The following is a 17,788-nucleotide window of genomic DNA, read 5'->3' as shown; positions in this document are numbered from 1 at the left end:
AGAAGTATAATTATTTCTAGAGACCAGCTGCTTGGTAAGGGTTGTTTTGCTGAGGTAGAGGTGAAGGCTGAATATGATGAAGAAACCTTGACATTTGTCACTTGGCAGCCATAAATGCCTGGGACAAGGCCGTGAAAACAGGGAAAAGACTTGAACCATTTTTCTCAGGCCATGCAAGGTCCAAAAGAAACATTCCTTGCCTTCTGCAAAGGTTGAATTCCACTGTAGAAAGTATATTGGACCCATTAGCAAGAAAGGCACCAATTGAGTCTTAGTTTTTAAAATTTCAAATCCTGAATGCAAAAAAAGTAATCAGACCACTGAAGGCAAGGTCAGCATCAATAGATAAGTGGATTAGACATATATTTGATGTTAGACCTCATGCATCTTATATGACCTTAATAGGAGAAGCCACCACTAGAGGCCTTGAGACAACCCAAAATCTCAAATGTCTTAATTGTGGTGTGTAGGATCATTTCAAAAGAAACTGCAGAGAAAACCAAATTAATCCTAAAGGGAGCCAGGCCTCCTGGAATATGTAAGAGATGTGGCACAGGCAGACATTGGACTAGTGAATGCAAATCAACAACAGACAAATGGGGCAACACTTTACCAAAAAACTTCCGGGGGGGGGCTGCAAGAGGCTCCCATGCCAAATAGGGAACGTTCTCTTCCTCAGGACAATTAAACACTACTACTCTGAAAAACGTGGGATCTGCCCCCATCTTCACTCCATATCAAAAAGGATCCAGAGATAGGCAGGGTCCTCTAGGATATAGGCCCGTATGCTCCAAATCTCATGTTTTCACTGTGTCCTTTAGAAGCCACTTGGTACAGCTCTGACAGTCAACTTTTTTCCCCCATGGCTAAGGCCTACAGGGTTTGGGTTCAAAAGCAGATGGCCTATAAGAGTTTTGCTGGCTTCCTTTTGTACTGCCTATCAGAGTTGGGCCATGTAATGTCAGTTCTAGGTATGGTCAGTATGTGGGCCAGATTTGGGTAGGGTGGAACTGGCTTGAGAAAAGGTTAACAGAAGGGTCACAGCAGACAGTAAGGGCATTTTTCAGGCAATTGTCATACAGATGAAAGAGGTCAGTGCCTCCACAGAAGGAAATTGCAATGTTATGTTCATTAAGGAATTTATTTCTCTATAAAATAACAGTGGTTGTGGCTAGACAAGGTGGCACTGTGACATAGTGAATGGAACATGTGAGGTTCAGAGCAGCACAACAGAAGCTGTTATCATTGACAATAACCTCCAAGATGGACCCACATTCATTCATTAATGCTAAAATCTCCCTGGGAAAAAAATAGAAACTTTTGGAAAATAGAGTTATTATTATAACAATGCCAGTAGCCACAATGCCTTTCTAATGGACAACATTTACTTGTGATCTATTATAGGATGGTGTGTCATTGAACTGGAAAAATGCCCAGCATCTTCTTTTAGGGTAAAGGGTACTTCTTCCCTAGGGTGAGCTAGTTTGTCATATGTTAAACCATTGTCCTGAGTCAAGACTTTTCAGAGGAGGCATCATATGTGCCTATGCAGAATCTGGCCTACATGCCTGTCAGCTTCAATAACTGGGTGGCTGGTTGTATAAATAGGTACAGAAGGTGATCCAAGGGTAGGCATATCAATTGTAGTTTGGAGGAAGAGGCTTTATACTGCCTTTCCATAGTAAAACCTAAGAAGCAATAAGGTCTTATCTCAGGGTATTAGGTTATGAAGATGGGAGACCCTCGGAAAGGGATAAGGATACAGCCAGAAAAGCAAGCACACAATAGCTCATGAGAAGAGTCCAGTGTTGTTTGAATCATTTTTTCCTATTCTTCTCTTGTGAACTCTAATTGTCCAAAGAAGCTGCCACCATTTCCTTTATCAAGGCTTAGAATGCTAAGCTACAGGAAGTTGCATTGCTTGCTCTATGTTGAGGGTAGTAGCTCAGTGAATTTGATGGAAAGTAGAGCCAGACTTTCAAGAAAGTACAGGGTTCAAAAAAAAATGGATTTCAACAGTGGGGCTAAGTTCCATGGAAACTTTCTGATCTCAGCTTTCTTTGGGGCTGGCCTCAGTTATGAGGCAGATTCCCATCTTACTTGCTCCTCTAATGTAAAGATGTGCCATGTTCATGTCCCCACGCACATGGACTCATCAGAAACATCAAGGGTCAGTAACTATGAGGCATGCTTGTTACTGGAGCTACCTGCCTGTATCTGTGTGGCAAGCCTCTTGCTGGCTGCCCCTCCAAGAGAACAACACATCTCAGAGACTAGCCCTGTGGCTGCTGCCAGACTCAGCCCCTAGAGAGCTGGGTGAGCATGGAGCCTGGCTCAAGTAGAGGATAGACACCGTCCTCCTGGAAGGTAGGGATCAGGCCTTCTTGATATTCTGAGTCCCCTCCTGAAGGGTTTAATGGACAATTGTAAGTCAGAATGATCATAGCAGAGGCCTATCTCCCAAACAGCAAAAGCAGAGAAGCTTCTCATTCCAAGTCAGTGGAAATTTGGTGAGAAAAATGCCACCCTCGAAGAAAGGCTCTTTTGCAAAGAGCTCAGATACACAACACAGTCTGTTCATTAGCCACACACACTTTCTCCTGGACAGGTGAAAGGGCAGAAGGCTTGTTTTCATTAAACAAAAAAAACCTTCTAAAAATGCAGCTACAGAAACACAAGCAGGAGGAAGACTTAGGGAGGAGAGCCAGTTTTCACACACTGTTCTGTTATGAAGCCATGAGTGAAAGACTGAATCACATGACTTTCCTTACCTCCCACAGGCACTCAGGCACATTTCCATGTACAGGCCTTTCAGGACCTCATGATGGGAACTCTTGGTAGACAGACTTGCATTTCCCCCCCTTGGGGATTCTCTGCTACAATGGACATTGCTTTGACTTTGAGGCCTAAGGAGAAACTGCTTCCTAAGAGTTCCTAAGAGTTAAACAGCCGTGGATGGGGAAGTAAGAAACAAACCTGTAAGGAGGAGGCAGGGATTGTGTGTGGCTGAGGCTGATGACCATCCCAGGAAGACGATAATTCTTTTCCTTAAGAAAGAAGTGTCAGCAAGGGCTTGATGATCTGGGAGTACTGAGTGTCCTGCTCCCCAGTAGAACCTGAATACGGTCACTTGCATCTGCTTCATGCTCAGCCCAAGAAAAGTTCAGAAATAGCCTGGGAGCCAGGCTTGAAGTTAATTTTTCACCATGGAGCCTGGCTGCTCTCTTGGTTAACTGATTTCAGAATGATCATTCCCAAAGGCTCTTTTCTAGCAATGAGCCTTGGGAGAGCTTGGAATCAAAGATATGAGACTGATATGCTTGGGATTCTTTTCCTGGCAAACTCAAGACCCAAAGTTGTCAGGTCTCTCAAAAAAACACATTTGGTATGGCCATACTCACAGGCCCGGGGAATAGTTCTCACACTACAGTATGGAGCAAGTGGACAAGGGGAAGTGCACCAAGTTTGAGATACTTAGTATAGATACAGTTTCCATGGTAGTATGCACCTGTAACCTTAGAATTCCAGAGGCTGAAGCAGGAAGATATGTGTTTAAAACCAGCCTGAACTACAAAATAAGATCACCACATAGTAGGCTTGGGGTGTAGCCTAGGAGTCTGCATTGTAACAGGGGTTGATTCAGGTAGCACCTGCCTCATTCTGTAAAAAACCCTAGTAATTGGTGGCTGAGACAAGTTTTGAGGCAGAGTCATACTCAGAGCTTCAGCTTCCCAGGGAGCAGTAAGACTAGCTGCTCACCCTGTCCTGGTGGGAAAGAGAGATCAAATGTATTCTTTGTTACCTCAGGGGCTTCAGGGGCTAGGTGACAACTCCCCAGGGCTAGAAAGGTAAGCCCATCTAAGTGTTACAGGAGTGATTTTTTGCCTGTGACTTTGAGATGCCCAATTAGAACCAGCCTCTGGCCCACCTCTCCTGGGGAAGTGACAATGAGATGCCTTTATACTTCACTGGTGCCTAGGCTTGTTCTTAGGCATCCCATTTTCCTGGTGAGACTTTCTTCATGTCACAGAAGCCAACAAATAAGTGGAGTCACATGAAGGTTCATGATCTGGTGACCAGTTTGCTGACCAGCCAAGGCCTAAACAAACTTGGAGGTAGTCACTCAGGATGGATCCCAATTCACACTTCTCCATAGTTCCATGATTGAGAACACTTGGGTTTTCATGACGCATCATTATCATCAGTACAAACTCCTAAAAAGAATATATAACAGAAATCCCCAAATATAACAGAAACCTCTTTAAACCACTGGTTTTAGCAGCCACGATCTCTATCCCAATGATTTAGGATTCCTTGCCCTATATGCTGGATGCCCTACAGGAGGAGGCCAATGACACTGCAATGTCTAAGTCCTGCTCATAGAAGTACTCTTACCAATGATGTGTTTGAATTGGGAGATGGCCCAAGTGCATTCTGGCATTTCATTCAGCTTGTTACAAGTCAACAGGAGAGTGATAGCTACACTGAGGGGGAAAAAGGCAGAGAGATGGATGTAGATAGATGTAATCAGGTCTTTAAAGGTAAAAAGTGAGATATTTTCTATATTTAATAAAAACATTATCTCTTTTGAGGCTCTGGAAGTCTAGAGTCACATTTTTGTAACCCCCCCTCCAATCTAAAATGTCTTAAAACACATGGCTTAACAGTGGCTGCACAGAAAATATACACCCTCAAAGTCTGACTTTCACTTAAATACAAATATACAAAATGTAAACAGAGACAATAGAGAAATTTACAAAACTTTCCTTTAAAAATAATAAAGACAAAATTCAGTTCTAGTTAGGATGCTATTAAAATCCGTGCAAGCTGTCATATCCCATTGGGTTTCTATTGCAATGTTCAACAAGGAAAATTCTAGTCCACCCCAGCTTGGGGCCACCTTGGAAAACAGACCTGAGTGGAAATTTCTTTGAGAAACTTGGAGGTTTGTTATTGGGGGAACGGTCTCCTATCTTAGTTCCCACTGGAGCTTTGCTGGCCACTGAGCCACAGTGGAAGCTCCCCTGGCTACAAGTTCTGCTTCCAAGTAGAAGGCTCTGAGCTGGTTCCACTTTTGACTTCAAGGCCAGAGCCGAAACTAGCTGCTTCCAGTGGAGTTTGAATTGATGTGGTTTGAATTTATTCGGTGGTTACAACTGGTCTTAGGAGTAGGTGAACTCTTGGAATTGCTTTGATGCTGAGGAAAGGAAAGGAGAGAGTCAGTTCTTGGTAAATTCAAAGCTAATGGATGACTCATTATGGTATCTAGGGAAGTAGGGGAAGTAGAATCCAGAATGTTCCAACCTGCCTCTCTTTGCTTTTGTGCATTTTCCCCTGCAGACCTGATTGTACTGGCTGCTCCTTGAGCAGAGGGTTTTTTCTTTTTATCTGATACCTGGGAAGATTCATGATCTATGAGCAAAGGGAAAGAGTAATTTCTTTCTAGAACTTGTAGTTTTATTTGATGGAAATGTTTAAATCTTTCATTATATTATAAAACCATGAGTAGGATGTGAAACTTACATGAAGTTCTTATTGAAAACACACAAACTTGGCAGGGGGCAGAGCTCAGACAGCACTTTCCATGCACCTAAAGATGCTTCTGTCGTTTCCCAGATAACAGATAGCCTGTGGGGTCACCAGAGTGACCTAGGCTTAAGTTCTTTGACTTCTTTCAGCCTCAGTTTACTTAACTGAAGTAGGGCAATGGAAGCCCACGTGTGTGTTTATACTTCACAAGAATACCCATAGGTAGTGAGTCAGCATCTCTATAAATAACCACCTTCATCCCTGTTACCTTAGAGAGAGACTTAAGATTTCAGGTCAAGGGACTACAGGTGCACCCTTGTGTAGGAGACAAGTACAGAGAGGCTCCCAAACTCTAAGATGAGAATCATGGGGCTCCAGCATCTTAAACGGTCAGGCTAAAGCTGCTTTTGTAACTGTGGAGTGGAGCTTCTGGGTTATCTTCCCCAGAGCTGTTCTTCCATTTGGTCTATATCAATCCTTCCTTTAGGGATAAGCTCTGGGGAAAAAGTCTATTCCCAAAGGGAAAACTCCTTAGGCTGCTAGCAAGGGCCAGGGATGAACAACAGTACAGTGTTTTCTAGACTGAGGTTGTTTTGCTTTGCAAAGAACATTTAATGGTGGCTATTAGAGAAGAGGTTCTGAGTTGAGTTTACCTCTATGTCTAGTGGGCAGAAGTTGGTAATATTGTTCAGCATCTTTCAATGTAATACAGTCCTGTGACAAGAACCAACTTCCCTGTATCAAGACTGTTGATGTGGGTCCCTGTCCCTTCTGTCTGCAGGGGTGTTGAGACTCTGGACAAATTAACATTTCCAGGCTACCAAGTCATGCAGGCAGGGAACATTCATTCTAAAGTTCTGGTGTATGGAAGTGGGCTGAAGTCCCAGAGCTAAGGCCAGGCTGGCCAGGCTGGCTCTCTCACCTGACGCCTGAAGAGTCTGTGGAACAGCCCTTTCTTTGGCGGTTCTGGAGGCTGACTTCTGTTCAGGTCTGGTGAGAGGGTACCGTTAGGTCCGAACACATTCAGCTCCTTGAAACATTCTGTTTCTATCATCTGGAGAAGCAAAAACAGAAATACCACTCTCCCACTATAGGATCTCCTTCTGAGACACACTCTCCCCACCCTGCTGGCTCCTCCCCCAACAAGGCTCCTCTGTAACTTACCAGGTAACTCCACCCTGAGAATCTACCAGAGGTACACTCTTCCCCCTCCAAACCAAATTCTATAGCTTGCTTGACCATCATTCCTACAGCATTCTGATCAGCTGACTTCCTTAATTTAATATTTGTGCCTCTAGAAAATGCTCCATTTTCCCTCCCATTTCCAGCAGACCTCCTGGGAAGGCACCTTGCTGCTTTCACCACCTGTTCTCTCTCAGTTACATTGTTGGCTTCCACACTCCCCCAGGCCAATCTCTGCTACCCTACCCAGTGACCTTCTATGCACTTGCACTTCCATTTTCTCTGAACATCCATCTTCCTTGGAGAAAAGCTGGTGGTATGCCTTGCCTACCTCATTTTGCCATGGAATTGGCACAGAGCCTGTAGAGAACTTTGAGTAAAAATCATCGTCCGTATGGTCCAGGTTGACACCTTTCACAGTGGAGAACTGCTCAATGTCCAGCACATCCTTGCAGTATACAGCCCGGGGCTACAAGAGACAGAGGGATCCATCATGGGCCCTCCCTAGGGATGTCAGGTCCTCAAGCCTGGCCCTTAGGGTTTTGATGGAGAACAGTGGAGACATCTTCCTAAGCTTCCCACCCACTTGGGTCCTCAGACTGAGCTTTCCTCTCTCAGATCCGCAAAAGGGACCAGGTTCTAGTGAGATGAGAGTTGGAGGTGCCCAGCTGCCCAGTCCAGAGCTCCTTCTTACCATGGCTTATACACATAGATCACATAGACTTGTGGTCTCTTTCTAGGTAAGTGCAAATAGATGAGAGGTTACCTCTGTGTCTAAGTTCACACTTTCTGGAATCTCTGGGCACCTCACCCATCAGCTGTCTTGGCCACCAAGAAGCTAAAAGCATCAGGAAGATAGCACTGTTTCAAATATCTTTTCTTTTGGATAAGGGGTTACACTCATCACAGTTTGGGATTTGTGGTTCGTTCCTCTACAGAGAGAATGGATGCTTTGAACCCAGCACCAGAGCAAAAGCACAAGAAGGACTCTGCCTCAAAACATAGTGTCATAGAAAGAAGACAGCCTGGGTTTACACGGCACGGCCCTAGCAGGAATATGTTCCAGGTCCTTCTCATGCAGGGCAGTAAGCCATGTGTTTAATCAAGACTCTATGTCGGGTAGTCCTCACTGTGAAATTTAGGAGCCTTGGGAAAAGCCACATGTATCTTCAGAGCCTTAGCTTTATTCCTGCAAATAGGGATAATGGAAACCCCTGGGCCATAATACTGTTTTAATGTTGCTGCTGTGCTGAGTATGAGTTGCTGTGACAATGTGGCCCTGCCTCAGTGGAAGAGGATGTGCCTAGACCTGCTGGGACTAAATGCCCCAGGGTAGGGTGGTAACCCAGGAGAGCTCCCCTTATCTGGGGAGGGATTTGTAAGGGTGGGACTGGAAAGAGAAGAGGGAGTGGGGCTGTGATCAGGATGTAAAGTGAATAAAAAAGTTAAAAATAAATAATAAAACATAGGGTCCCCTGCTCAGAAAGTATTAGATTTTAAGACAGCAATTAATAGAGAATTAAGCTAAATAGGGCCAGGATGACTGCACATGCTAAGCCCATGTAGCTGGCCTTGGTATGTGTTCAGGCCTTTGGAGTTGTGATTGTTCTCAGAGATACAATCTTAACAAGCCAAAACTTACCATCGTATGGCTATTATTTTCTTAGAGAGTTTCCTTTTGAGATACATTTATTTTGGTTTTGAAAAAAGTCAAGTGAAGTGAAAAAGATTAAGCCAGTAACAGTGCCTATGAATTATGGATGTGGTTATTACCTGAGGTGATAGAAGAAGAACTATGAATAGGTGGTTGTGGGCAGACAAGATAGGGGCAGGTCACTTTCAGGAATTTACAAGGGTCTTCCGTTTCTGGGGCCCACAATCTTCCCTCATCACCTATTCCAATGATATGCTAAGGGCCTTGGCTGCCCAGAACAGGGGACATATGCCATGTGGACCATTTACTGTGGACCAGGGAGAGGGAATATTGACCTCTATACAGTACACTGAGTAGCCCTGGAAACCTACTGGGGGTGCGCATTGTCACACCCAGGGTAACAAAATATGTCTGTTTATTCAGTAATTCAGACTTTTGGCAAGGACAGTCCCAGATGGCTAGCTGCATTGATTACCAGAGATGCTGCCTCCCAAGCAACATTCCATGACCTGGAAGATTTTTTTTTCAACTCTGCCTAGCCAGTACTCTGAGTATGCCTCCACTACCTCCCCTTCCCTCTCCACCTCCTAGTCCCAATTTTATTAAGGGGTGTTTGCTGATATTTCACTTCTTCAGACTGAGATTTCCATGGTAGAAATAACCCAGTATCCTATTCATGATGCATTCCTTGGAGCCTGGGCACAAAGCTTGGAGCATGTGGAGAGGTTGAGAAATATATCCTGTGTCACAAGTGATCTCATCCCATCACCACAGCAATAGGTAGCCCAAGGACAGGAGGAGGCTTCGAAGCCCCAGCCTACAACTGTGGTGTCCTTTCTGTTACTCTATTAGACATTATCTAGGGATGCTAGTGGCTATACCACAGCTCTAAACAAACTTAAAAATACCTACCAAACAACAAACAAAATTTGAAAAATTCTGATGGACCAAGCTTGGTCCAAGACCACTTGAGACCTGGGTATAAGATTAGTACTTCTTGTGGGATCAGGGACAATTTTGGGTGCCATCCTTAGGAACACCATACACTTCCTTTTGAGACAGGCCTCTAATTGGTTTGGAGCCCCAGAGATTCTCATGTGGGTTTTGAGGATAGCAATGCAAGCAAGGATTTTATTGATGAGTTATCTTCTCAGCTGTTCTCCCCATTTTTGAGATAGGGTCTTGTGTAGTCCAGGCTAACATCTCAGACAGGCTGTACATCTAAGGATGATTTTGAATTTCTGATCCTTCTGCTTCCACTTCCTAAGTGCTGGGATTACAGATGTGTACTATCACCCCTAGAGATCAAACTCAGTACTCCATTCATACTAGGGAAACATTCTACCAATTGAGCTACATCCCCAAACCAGGATAAGTACTTTTCTTACTCCCTAGATGATTCCAAATGGGCAACCATTTTGAGAGTCACTGCCATGATTTCCAAATCAACTGTGAACTTTCTCTCATGTGGGGTTTGTAGTACTTACTGATTTAATCTTTTTAATGTCAAAAAAATTTTTTTATCCCTGGTTGGACCTATGATGTGGATGCCACATCTGGCTACAGAGGTCTCCAGTGGGTGACCATAGACACTGTTCAGCATCCAGTAGCTAGTCCTGGCTCCCCACATCTGCTGCTGCCATCCCTACCCAGATGATCAGGGAACCTTCACTTATAGGAGAACACCAAAGATGCAAGGAGTGTTCCTTACTTCCTCAGTGCTGTGCACACAAATGTTAACAAATGGTTCTGGGAGAGGGGTCTTGGAAAGTTCTGCTTTGTAATATTCTCCAGTTGTTAAGGTGTCAACACTCCCATCTTGATCTACTGAAGGCACTTGTCCTGAGGTGTCTGAGAAGGGGGCTGAGAAGAGATGTGTACCACATCTGTCAACTTTCATGAGCTAACACAAGCTAGTTCCCATCTCCAATGTTTCTGTAGTGTCCACAGTTCTTGGCTCCATCCCCAAGGCCCCAACAAGGATCCTTAATCTGCTGGGACTTAAAGTATAGAAGCATAAAAAGACCTTGCTGGGTGGGGCTCCTTTGTGAGTGTGAACGTGGGTTATACAGACCCAGTGGAGTGTCTCCAAGGAGAATCCTAATTGAACCGGACAGTAGATGCTCAGTTAAACTGAGATGGTCCTCAATACTCATTTTCCATTTTGGTCTCATTTCAACCTTCAATATAACATATCTGGCAGATTCAGAAAGGGGAGGTGTCTTGGACTTCACTGGACAGAAAAGGACCTGAAGGTTGTCTAGGTGCCCTATTCTGGAGAGAGTACCTAAATCTCTGAACAACCAGTTCACACCCCATCTGTACATATTCTGACACTGAGACCTGTAACACTGCCACAAAGTAGTCGAGTATAGGAAGGAGCAGTGAGCAATCTTTGGTAGTCCAGATGGGTTAGCTGATTTGAGGCACTGTGTGAGGCAAAACTCAGGGTCTGATAGAAAACACAGCTTGGAGAGATGACTTTAGAGCTCCTAGGAGCAATAGTGGCTACTCACATCTGGAACGAAGGGAGGGTCCAACATCCCAGCCTCCAGGCGCTTAAAGTTCATGTTCCTGAAGAAAGGGTGCCTCTTGACCTCGGCGGCCCCCTCCTCCTGGCAGCCCAGCCTCTGCTTCGAGTCTTTGGTGAGCAGCTGTGACAAGAGAGTCTCGTGAGGTCATATGACTGGGCCTTTCCATCTGCCCATAGGCCAGAAGGACAAAGGAACATCTGTGACTGTAGCTCTAGCCTCCCCAGTGCCACCCCCTAAAACTCAGTCTGGAGGAGGATGTCTCCCCAGTTAGAAGAACTGAAGCATCAGCAAGGACAGGATCAGATCATATCTTTGTCATGCTTTCAGTTGCCCTGTGTATACTCTCAGGCTGGTGGCTCAGGTTAGAGCCTACCCTCTGGGCTTCTCTTTTCTATTTTATTGTATTTTTTATATTGTTCACTTATTGTGTGTCGATGTATGTGCCACAGCATTTGTATGGAGATCAGAGGACAACTTTGTAGAGTCAGCTTTGTCCCTCTACCTGTCACAGAGGTTCCAGGACTTGAACTCAGATCACCAGGATTGCATTAAAAAATGCTTTACCTGCTGAGCCATCTCTCTGGCCCCAAGTTTCTCTATTCTAGACATAAGTAACTGGGCCATGCTCCATCCATTCCAAGAAACACCAAAGAAGCAAGAATGTGCAGTAGCTGAGCCTGTTAATGCAGCCCCCTAGAGTCTACTGTGCTGGCAGATGGCCGGATCATCAAGGATAAGAAGATGAAAAAAAAAAGGATGAGGTAGGGCTGGGTTGCTTATCAGCTTCTACCAGGAAGGAATGGTATGTAAACGACACTTCTGCTTTCCAAAAGAAGTGATAGAAAATCAGGGTTTTAGGATAAAATATCTTCATCTGAAAAGCTTGGTTATTAAGTTAGTATTTGTCTATTTCTAAAATATACCACACAGGTGGAATAGAACACCCACCTATATGGTGTCAGGGATGGTATCAGGCGTACATTATCAAGAGAGAAGGTGTGGGTGCAGTGGGAGAAGACAGAGTAAGTTCCCTGTATGTGGGGGACCACATATGATCTGGAATGACTGGGAGAGTCAAATGGTGAAGGACTCAAGGGAGTGTGGAGAAGCTACAGCGATGGGGCACAGCAGGAGCCTCAGATTCAGCATTAGATCCAAGGGACAGGAAAGCTGGGTGTGTGGACATCTCTCTCAAGGGGCATGGCTGCCAAGATGGAATGGAGAACAACTTCCCTGCTGATTGTGTAGCTGCCTCTATGGTTTATAGGTCAGGTATTGCAGTAGCCTGAGTCAGCACCTGCTAAAGGGATAAGAGCAGAGTGGCCAGACTGAGATGCTGTGGCTTACAAAGTCCAGACCAGAATCCAAGACCCCAAGAGAAGACAGAGCAAGGCTTGAGGTTTCTGGAGGTACTTTCATGTGTACAATCATTTGGCACTTTTCAGCCAACACATTTCCCTCGGTGGCCACAAGGGGGCAGGAGAGGGACAGCTTTGGTCCTGGTTACAGCAAGAGCTTCAGCTCACAAAACCTGAGGTTGAAATGGAGGTTTGTGGGGAAGTGGAGAGGTGGTGATAGTGGTAGTGGTTAGAAGCAGAGATCATGTTTGCTCCATTCTCTCAGTATGTCCATGTCCCTATTGATGTTTCTTGAGACAGGCTTTTTGGGACTCCTGACCTAAGAATGTGATGCCTCTTATAGTCTTGTTACATCACGCAGACAGCTGACCATGACATAACAAGTACCACTGGCAGCCATCTCTCCACATCCCTAACCCCTGCTGTCTATCTCTCCACTACCTCATCCCGACTGCACCGCTGTGACAGTGCTTCTTTGAGACTGGTTAACAGGTTGTGGGGTTGTGGTCTACATGTTACATACCTTCTTCATCATGTCTTTGACACATGTCAGTAGCAGAGGAACACTTCCTCTTTTAGATATGATCAGAGGGCAGATCCAGCCCCACATCCTTACCACAGCTCTATACACAGAAGTGGCCAAGCAGGGGTGGTTGAAGTAGCCAAGCCCCCAGGGATCCCTGGTCCTCTGAATGTAGAAGCTTAGTTACTTCAAGTTTCTAGTCTTGGTCTTCTCTAAGCTCTACCCTGAGCTACTGGTATGTGTTCCCTTGAACCTTCCCAGGGCTACTTGGGGACTCAGGAATGAGAGGAGAGGCCCCTTTCAGGCCTCTGCTCTCTGCTCTCTTCTTTGCTGCTCAGGGTGTAGTATGGCTCCAGAGGAAGGTACTTTGCCACATTGGCTTACAAGTGTGTGTATCTAGGCACTTGAGGACAGAAAGCATCAGAGGGCATCTTCCTGTGGTGAGTCTTAGGAGACTGAGAGCCAGGCAAGAGCAGGAAGTAGCTGACTCCATACCAAACCCAAGGAAGGGCCTAAGGACCAGCTATGGAACAGTGTCCACCTTGGCTGAGGGAACCTTACAGCCCCTATCACTCCTTCCTCTTTAGCTGTCCAGTATCCACACCTGGCCCCAACACACTCCAGTCACTCTAATCTCTTCACTTGAAGGTCCTGCCCATCCACACATGCTGCCATACAGAACTTGAGCTGGGACCACCGTTCTACACAGTGAATGGAACACTGAGAATATGTTCAACAACTCCAAGGACTTTAACACCTCTCTTGCAGTCCTTGTCCTCAGTCCCCCGTGTCTAGAATCCAGAGTGGAGGGAATAGGAGGCCAAGTTCAAGGGCAGGAACTTGCCTGTGAACCAACTTGGGCTATCATCTTTATGCTTTGCTGACTTTTCTACAAAGCTACACACACTCATGGGTGTTCACGTCAACCCATATTCCTTGATTCACAGGGTATCCTGTCCAATATGCAGGTGTTGTAGGCAGAGGCTGGAGGCACCACTGGGCAGCAACCTATGAGCAGCATCTGGCTCACCGGGAGCTTACCATGTTGCAGATGGACTTGGCCTCTTCAGAGAACTTGGAGGAATACACTTCCTCAGTCTCCAGCACCCGGCGATCCACCTCTTCCCGCTTAACCTTCTCCTTGCGACCTCGAAATGGTGACTGGCCTTCAATCATCTCATAGATGAGGCAGCCCAGGCCCCAGTAGTCAGGGCTCAGTCCATATCGCTGGTTGTTCAGAACTTCTGGGGCTGAGAACAGGAGGGAAGAGAGTGGTAGACAACTAGCAGCAGAATGCAGCCACATTCCGGTGCTGCTCCTCATCTCAGCAGTACCCAAGGGTATAGCACTCTCATAGAAAAACTGGAGTTTTAAGCTGGGGCTACTTCCTTCCAATCTCCAACTGCAACCCAGCAGGTATGTAAACACCACTTTGTCCAGAGAAAGCCTTCCCTAATGGTGCTTCACTGTGCCCAATTCTGACGGTGGCTTCAGAACCCTGGTTATGGTGGATAGACACGTCTCCTCAGACAGAACACACAACATAGCTCTCACTGCTTTGTCCCCAGTGACAGGCATGGCTCCCAACACAGGACATATTGCATACATATTTATTTCAATGAAGAAGAATGCCCATCTAAATTAAAGATTAAATTGAACCTACATGGACTTTGAATCATCTTTTGGGGGGCGAGATGGAAGAGAAGGCTCAGTGGCTAGCAGCATAAACTGATTGCTGTTGTAGAGGACCTGGGTTTAATTCCCAGTACCCACACAGCAGGTGACTCCAGTTTCAGGAGATCCAACACTCTTCTGGCCTCTGTGGGCACTAAGTACACACAGGGTACACAGACATACATGCAGGCACAATGCCCATACACATAAAATAAAATCTCCTATTTTATCTTCACTACAACTTTGACAAAATGACTCATAGATGTACAAAAGGTACTTAAGATGTATCTTAAGGCCATCCAGAATGAAAAGTGTAGACACATGATATGCATCAGTGGACACATGACAGAGTCTGTATGTAGACAAATCATTAAGCACTGTGTCCAAAGAAGAGCAATGCAACTGTGTAAGCATATTTCCATGCAGGTACATGGACAGGTGTATCTGTATCTATATGTCTGCCCACCTGTCCTTCCATGATCCATATATTCACCATCCATTTATCCATCATCCATTCATCCATCCCCCATCTGAGAGGGTCCTTGTAGGTGTCATAAGGGAAGTGAACCATGTTTACAGATAAGAATGAAAACCTGATATAGCTGGACTTCATCAACCTGGATCAGACTTCGGGGGCCTAAGAACAAGTGGTTTATTCCCTATGTATTTATTTTGGAAAAAAGTTTCCTGGTGTAATACAATCAGTGCACAAGAAAGCATAATTACATTGAAACTTCACCTCAGAGATAGGTTCTAGAAGTAGGCTACCTGTCCTAGCTTAAGGGCCTAAGGGTCTGGCCTGGTCTCAGTCAAACAGATAACATAGAGGTCATCTGGGCTTATTAGCTCCCTCTGATCCTGATTGTGGGAGCTTGTGGGGAACACTTCTGGCTATAAGAGTCATTTAGATTTCTAGCTACCCCTAGTTCTGGTTGTCTGAGCTTGATATGACCTGGTTCAACAGATAATGCAGATGACCAGGCTCTTAATCACTTCTAATTCTCTGCTTTCTGGATTGAAGAACAGGTTTTTCATCTTTCCTACTGGAAAGACAATCTTAGCATTCCTGGTTTCTCTGTAGATCTGTGAGTGCAAGAACCTTTGTGCTATGATGAACCCAACACCCATCCATCTATTCTCTATATGTCTCTCAGATCTATCAGATCTAACTATCAGGATTCTCATAGTCACATATACACATATCCTACAGGTTGCCAAGTGTTTTGTTGTCTGGACCCTCAAGAAACAGAGATAATATATTGAATGTCCCACATCATCTGTGGATGCAGGCCTGGGCAGAGGGCAACTGGGACTGAGTTTAGAACTTTCAGGTGATCCCTACATGCCCTAGGGTCTTCTCAGGAGTCTCCTCAAAAAGGATGACACTTTATCAAAGTAGGTCCTACTTCAATAAGGGCTCCCTTAGAAATGCTAGTGGCAGGCTCCGGTCACCAAACTTCCAGGATGCTTGTTTTTGAGACCTAGGTTGGCTTGTGGTTGGGGGCTACAGAAAACTCAGTTTAGATCACACCTTTGGCCCTAGTGTACCACTCTACCTGACTGAGGTCTCCCACCAGGCATTTCTGTGGAAGATCAGCACAGTAATTCTGACCAGCAAAACAAAGACTGGGGGATTTAGAAATAGGTGCTCTTGGGGAGGCTCAGTGTGTGATAGGCATAAGTTATTACTCACCCATGTAGCCAACAGTGCCTACCCGGCCACGGATAAGGTCTCCCTCGGGGATCTTCACGGCCAGTCCGAGGTCTGAGATCCTTATGTGGCCTGTTGGGGAGAGTAGGGTTAATGGGTTCCTGTGGTCATGTGGGCACCCTGGTCAGGGCCACAGACTTTCTAGGCTTCTGTCCAATGAAGATGTGACATCAGCCTACTTTCTCAGGGTAACCATGTAACCCTGAAAAAGTGTAAGTAAGATGTGTAGAAATTACACATAAAGAGGAGAATATTAATAAAGATGCTTGGACAAGGCGGGCCACTGGCCGACTTACAACATTTAATGCCCCAATGAGCTTCCGGGAAGGCTGAGGTCACAGAGTTTAAAATGTCCTGGCTGTTTCAGTGATTGCTTCATAGGAAAAATATGAGGTTCTTGACATTTTGCAACAATTTGCTTAAGGGGAAAAAATTGTAAAGCAATTTGGGAAGCCACTCCCTGCCTTCCTGATTGGTCTTTGGAGGTGGTTTGTTTTTTCCCCTTCAAAGAGATGGAGAAATGAGAAGGGTGGTGCCTGGTCTGGGATCTGAACTCAGAGTGTGTTCCCCAAGACCCAGGCAGCATCACACTGAGAGTTCTACTTCTATCTCCGCCACACCTTCTAGGCAGGGTGATGGCTACATTTCATACTCAGGAAGGAACACGTGCCTTTGTCCATAAATGCCTGTAGGGCCTGAGTAGCTTAGATGGCCGCCAGTTCTGTGGTATCTGACAGAAAAGATAGTATGTGAGTACCAGCGATGGACTGCCCCTTGTGGGGCTTCAGTGTGAGTAGTTACTAGAACACACTGTAGCCTCCCACAGGACCCTGTGCTCCCCATTCCTCTCTACACACAATTCTCTGCAGGTCATCAATTGTGGGTATGTATGCTGTTGTCCCAAGAACATGCAGAAGACTTGGTATTGTTACTGCCAGGCTAGTCCCTCTGAGCCCTCATGCTTATTATATGCAAGAGAGACACTTGGATGCCACCTTCTCTTCTATGAAGATGGGCAGAGCTAGTCAGGTACATGAGAAAACTACTCTACAGGTGTGAGGGGGCTGATTCCCACATGCTAATATCCAAAAGCAAGTAATAATGACAGTACACAGATAATGACATGTTTACATCTGGCTAGAGTCAACAGGCTGTTTTCATTGGGTCATCATGTAGTACCCTCACCATGTATGTATGTATGTATGTATGTATGTATGTATCCTCTCCATAGTGGCCAGGATAGTCCAGAGGTCTCCACCTCACAAACAAAACAAGGACCAAGGCAAGTAGCATGGATGTTCAGTGCTGACTCTGGCTCTGATGTCACAGTCAACTGAGCTACTCTGCTGAAAGAAGTAGGAGCCCCCTTCAAGCCCAAGAGTAAGGTATAGGAGTGGGGTCCTCTCCCCCATGGGCCTCATCCCTTCCCATGGTCCGGGCCTAACCACTTCCATTCCTAAGAATCTCTGCAATCCCTTGCACTGGGTATCTTAGAATACTAGCCTCAGATACTCAAACAGAAAAGGCCCTCATTTTCCAGCACTGACTTACCATAATCATCCAGCAAGATGTTTTCGGGTTTTAGATCTCTGTAAGATGAAAACAACAGGCATCTGAATATGA

The 17,788-nt window shown here is 45.4% G+C and overlaps 2 protein-coding genes across 5 annotated transcripts in view; one reads left to right on the top strand and one right to left on the bottom strand.

Annotated features, from left to right (window-relative positions):
* Zfp950 (zinc finger protein 950) overlaps positions 1-17,788 on the top strand; it is an 87,005-nt gene that overhangs the window by 43,754 nt on the left and 25,463 nt on the right. The gene's annotated exons all lie outside the window — the stretch shown is intronic.
* Positions 1,123-17,788, bottom strand: part of Grk5 (G protein-coupled receptor kinase 5) — a 206,409-nt gene continuing 189,743 nt past the window's right edge. For 3 of the 4 annotated variants that reach the window (XM_006526697.4, XM_011247149.3, XM_017318066.2), the window contains 7 exons: positions 17,717-17,754; positions 16,148-16,237; positions 13,822-14,030; positions 10,882-11,019; positions 7,043-7,180; positions 6,452-6,583; positions 1,123-5,197 (listed from right to left, as the gene is read on the bottom strand). In XM_006526697.4, coding sequence (XP_006526760.1) covers positions 5,099-5,197; positions 6,452-6,583; positions 7,043-7,180; positions 10,882-11,019; positions 13,822-14,030; positions 16,148-16,237; positions 17,717-17,754 — 844 coding nt within the window. In that variant the 3' untranslated portion in view covers positions 1,123-5,098. The remainder of the gene's footprint in view (positions 5,198-6,451; positions 6,584-7,042; positions 7,181-10,881; positions 11,020-13,821; positions 14,031-16,147; positions 16,238-17,716; positions 17,755-17,788) is intronic. The other variant, NM_018869.3, reaches the window with a different exon arrangement.

This window comes from Mus musculus, chromosome 19 (genome assembly GCF_000001635.26).
Source record: "Mus musculus strain C57BL/6J chromosome 19, GRCm38.p6 C57BL/6J".
NCBI lineage: Eukaryota > Metazoa > Chordata > Mammalia > Rodentia > Muridae > Mus > Mus musculus.
This window is presented reverse-complemented; position numbering and strand designations above follow the sequence as displayed.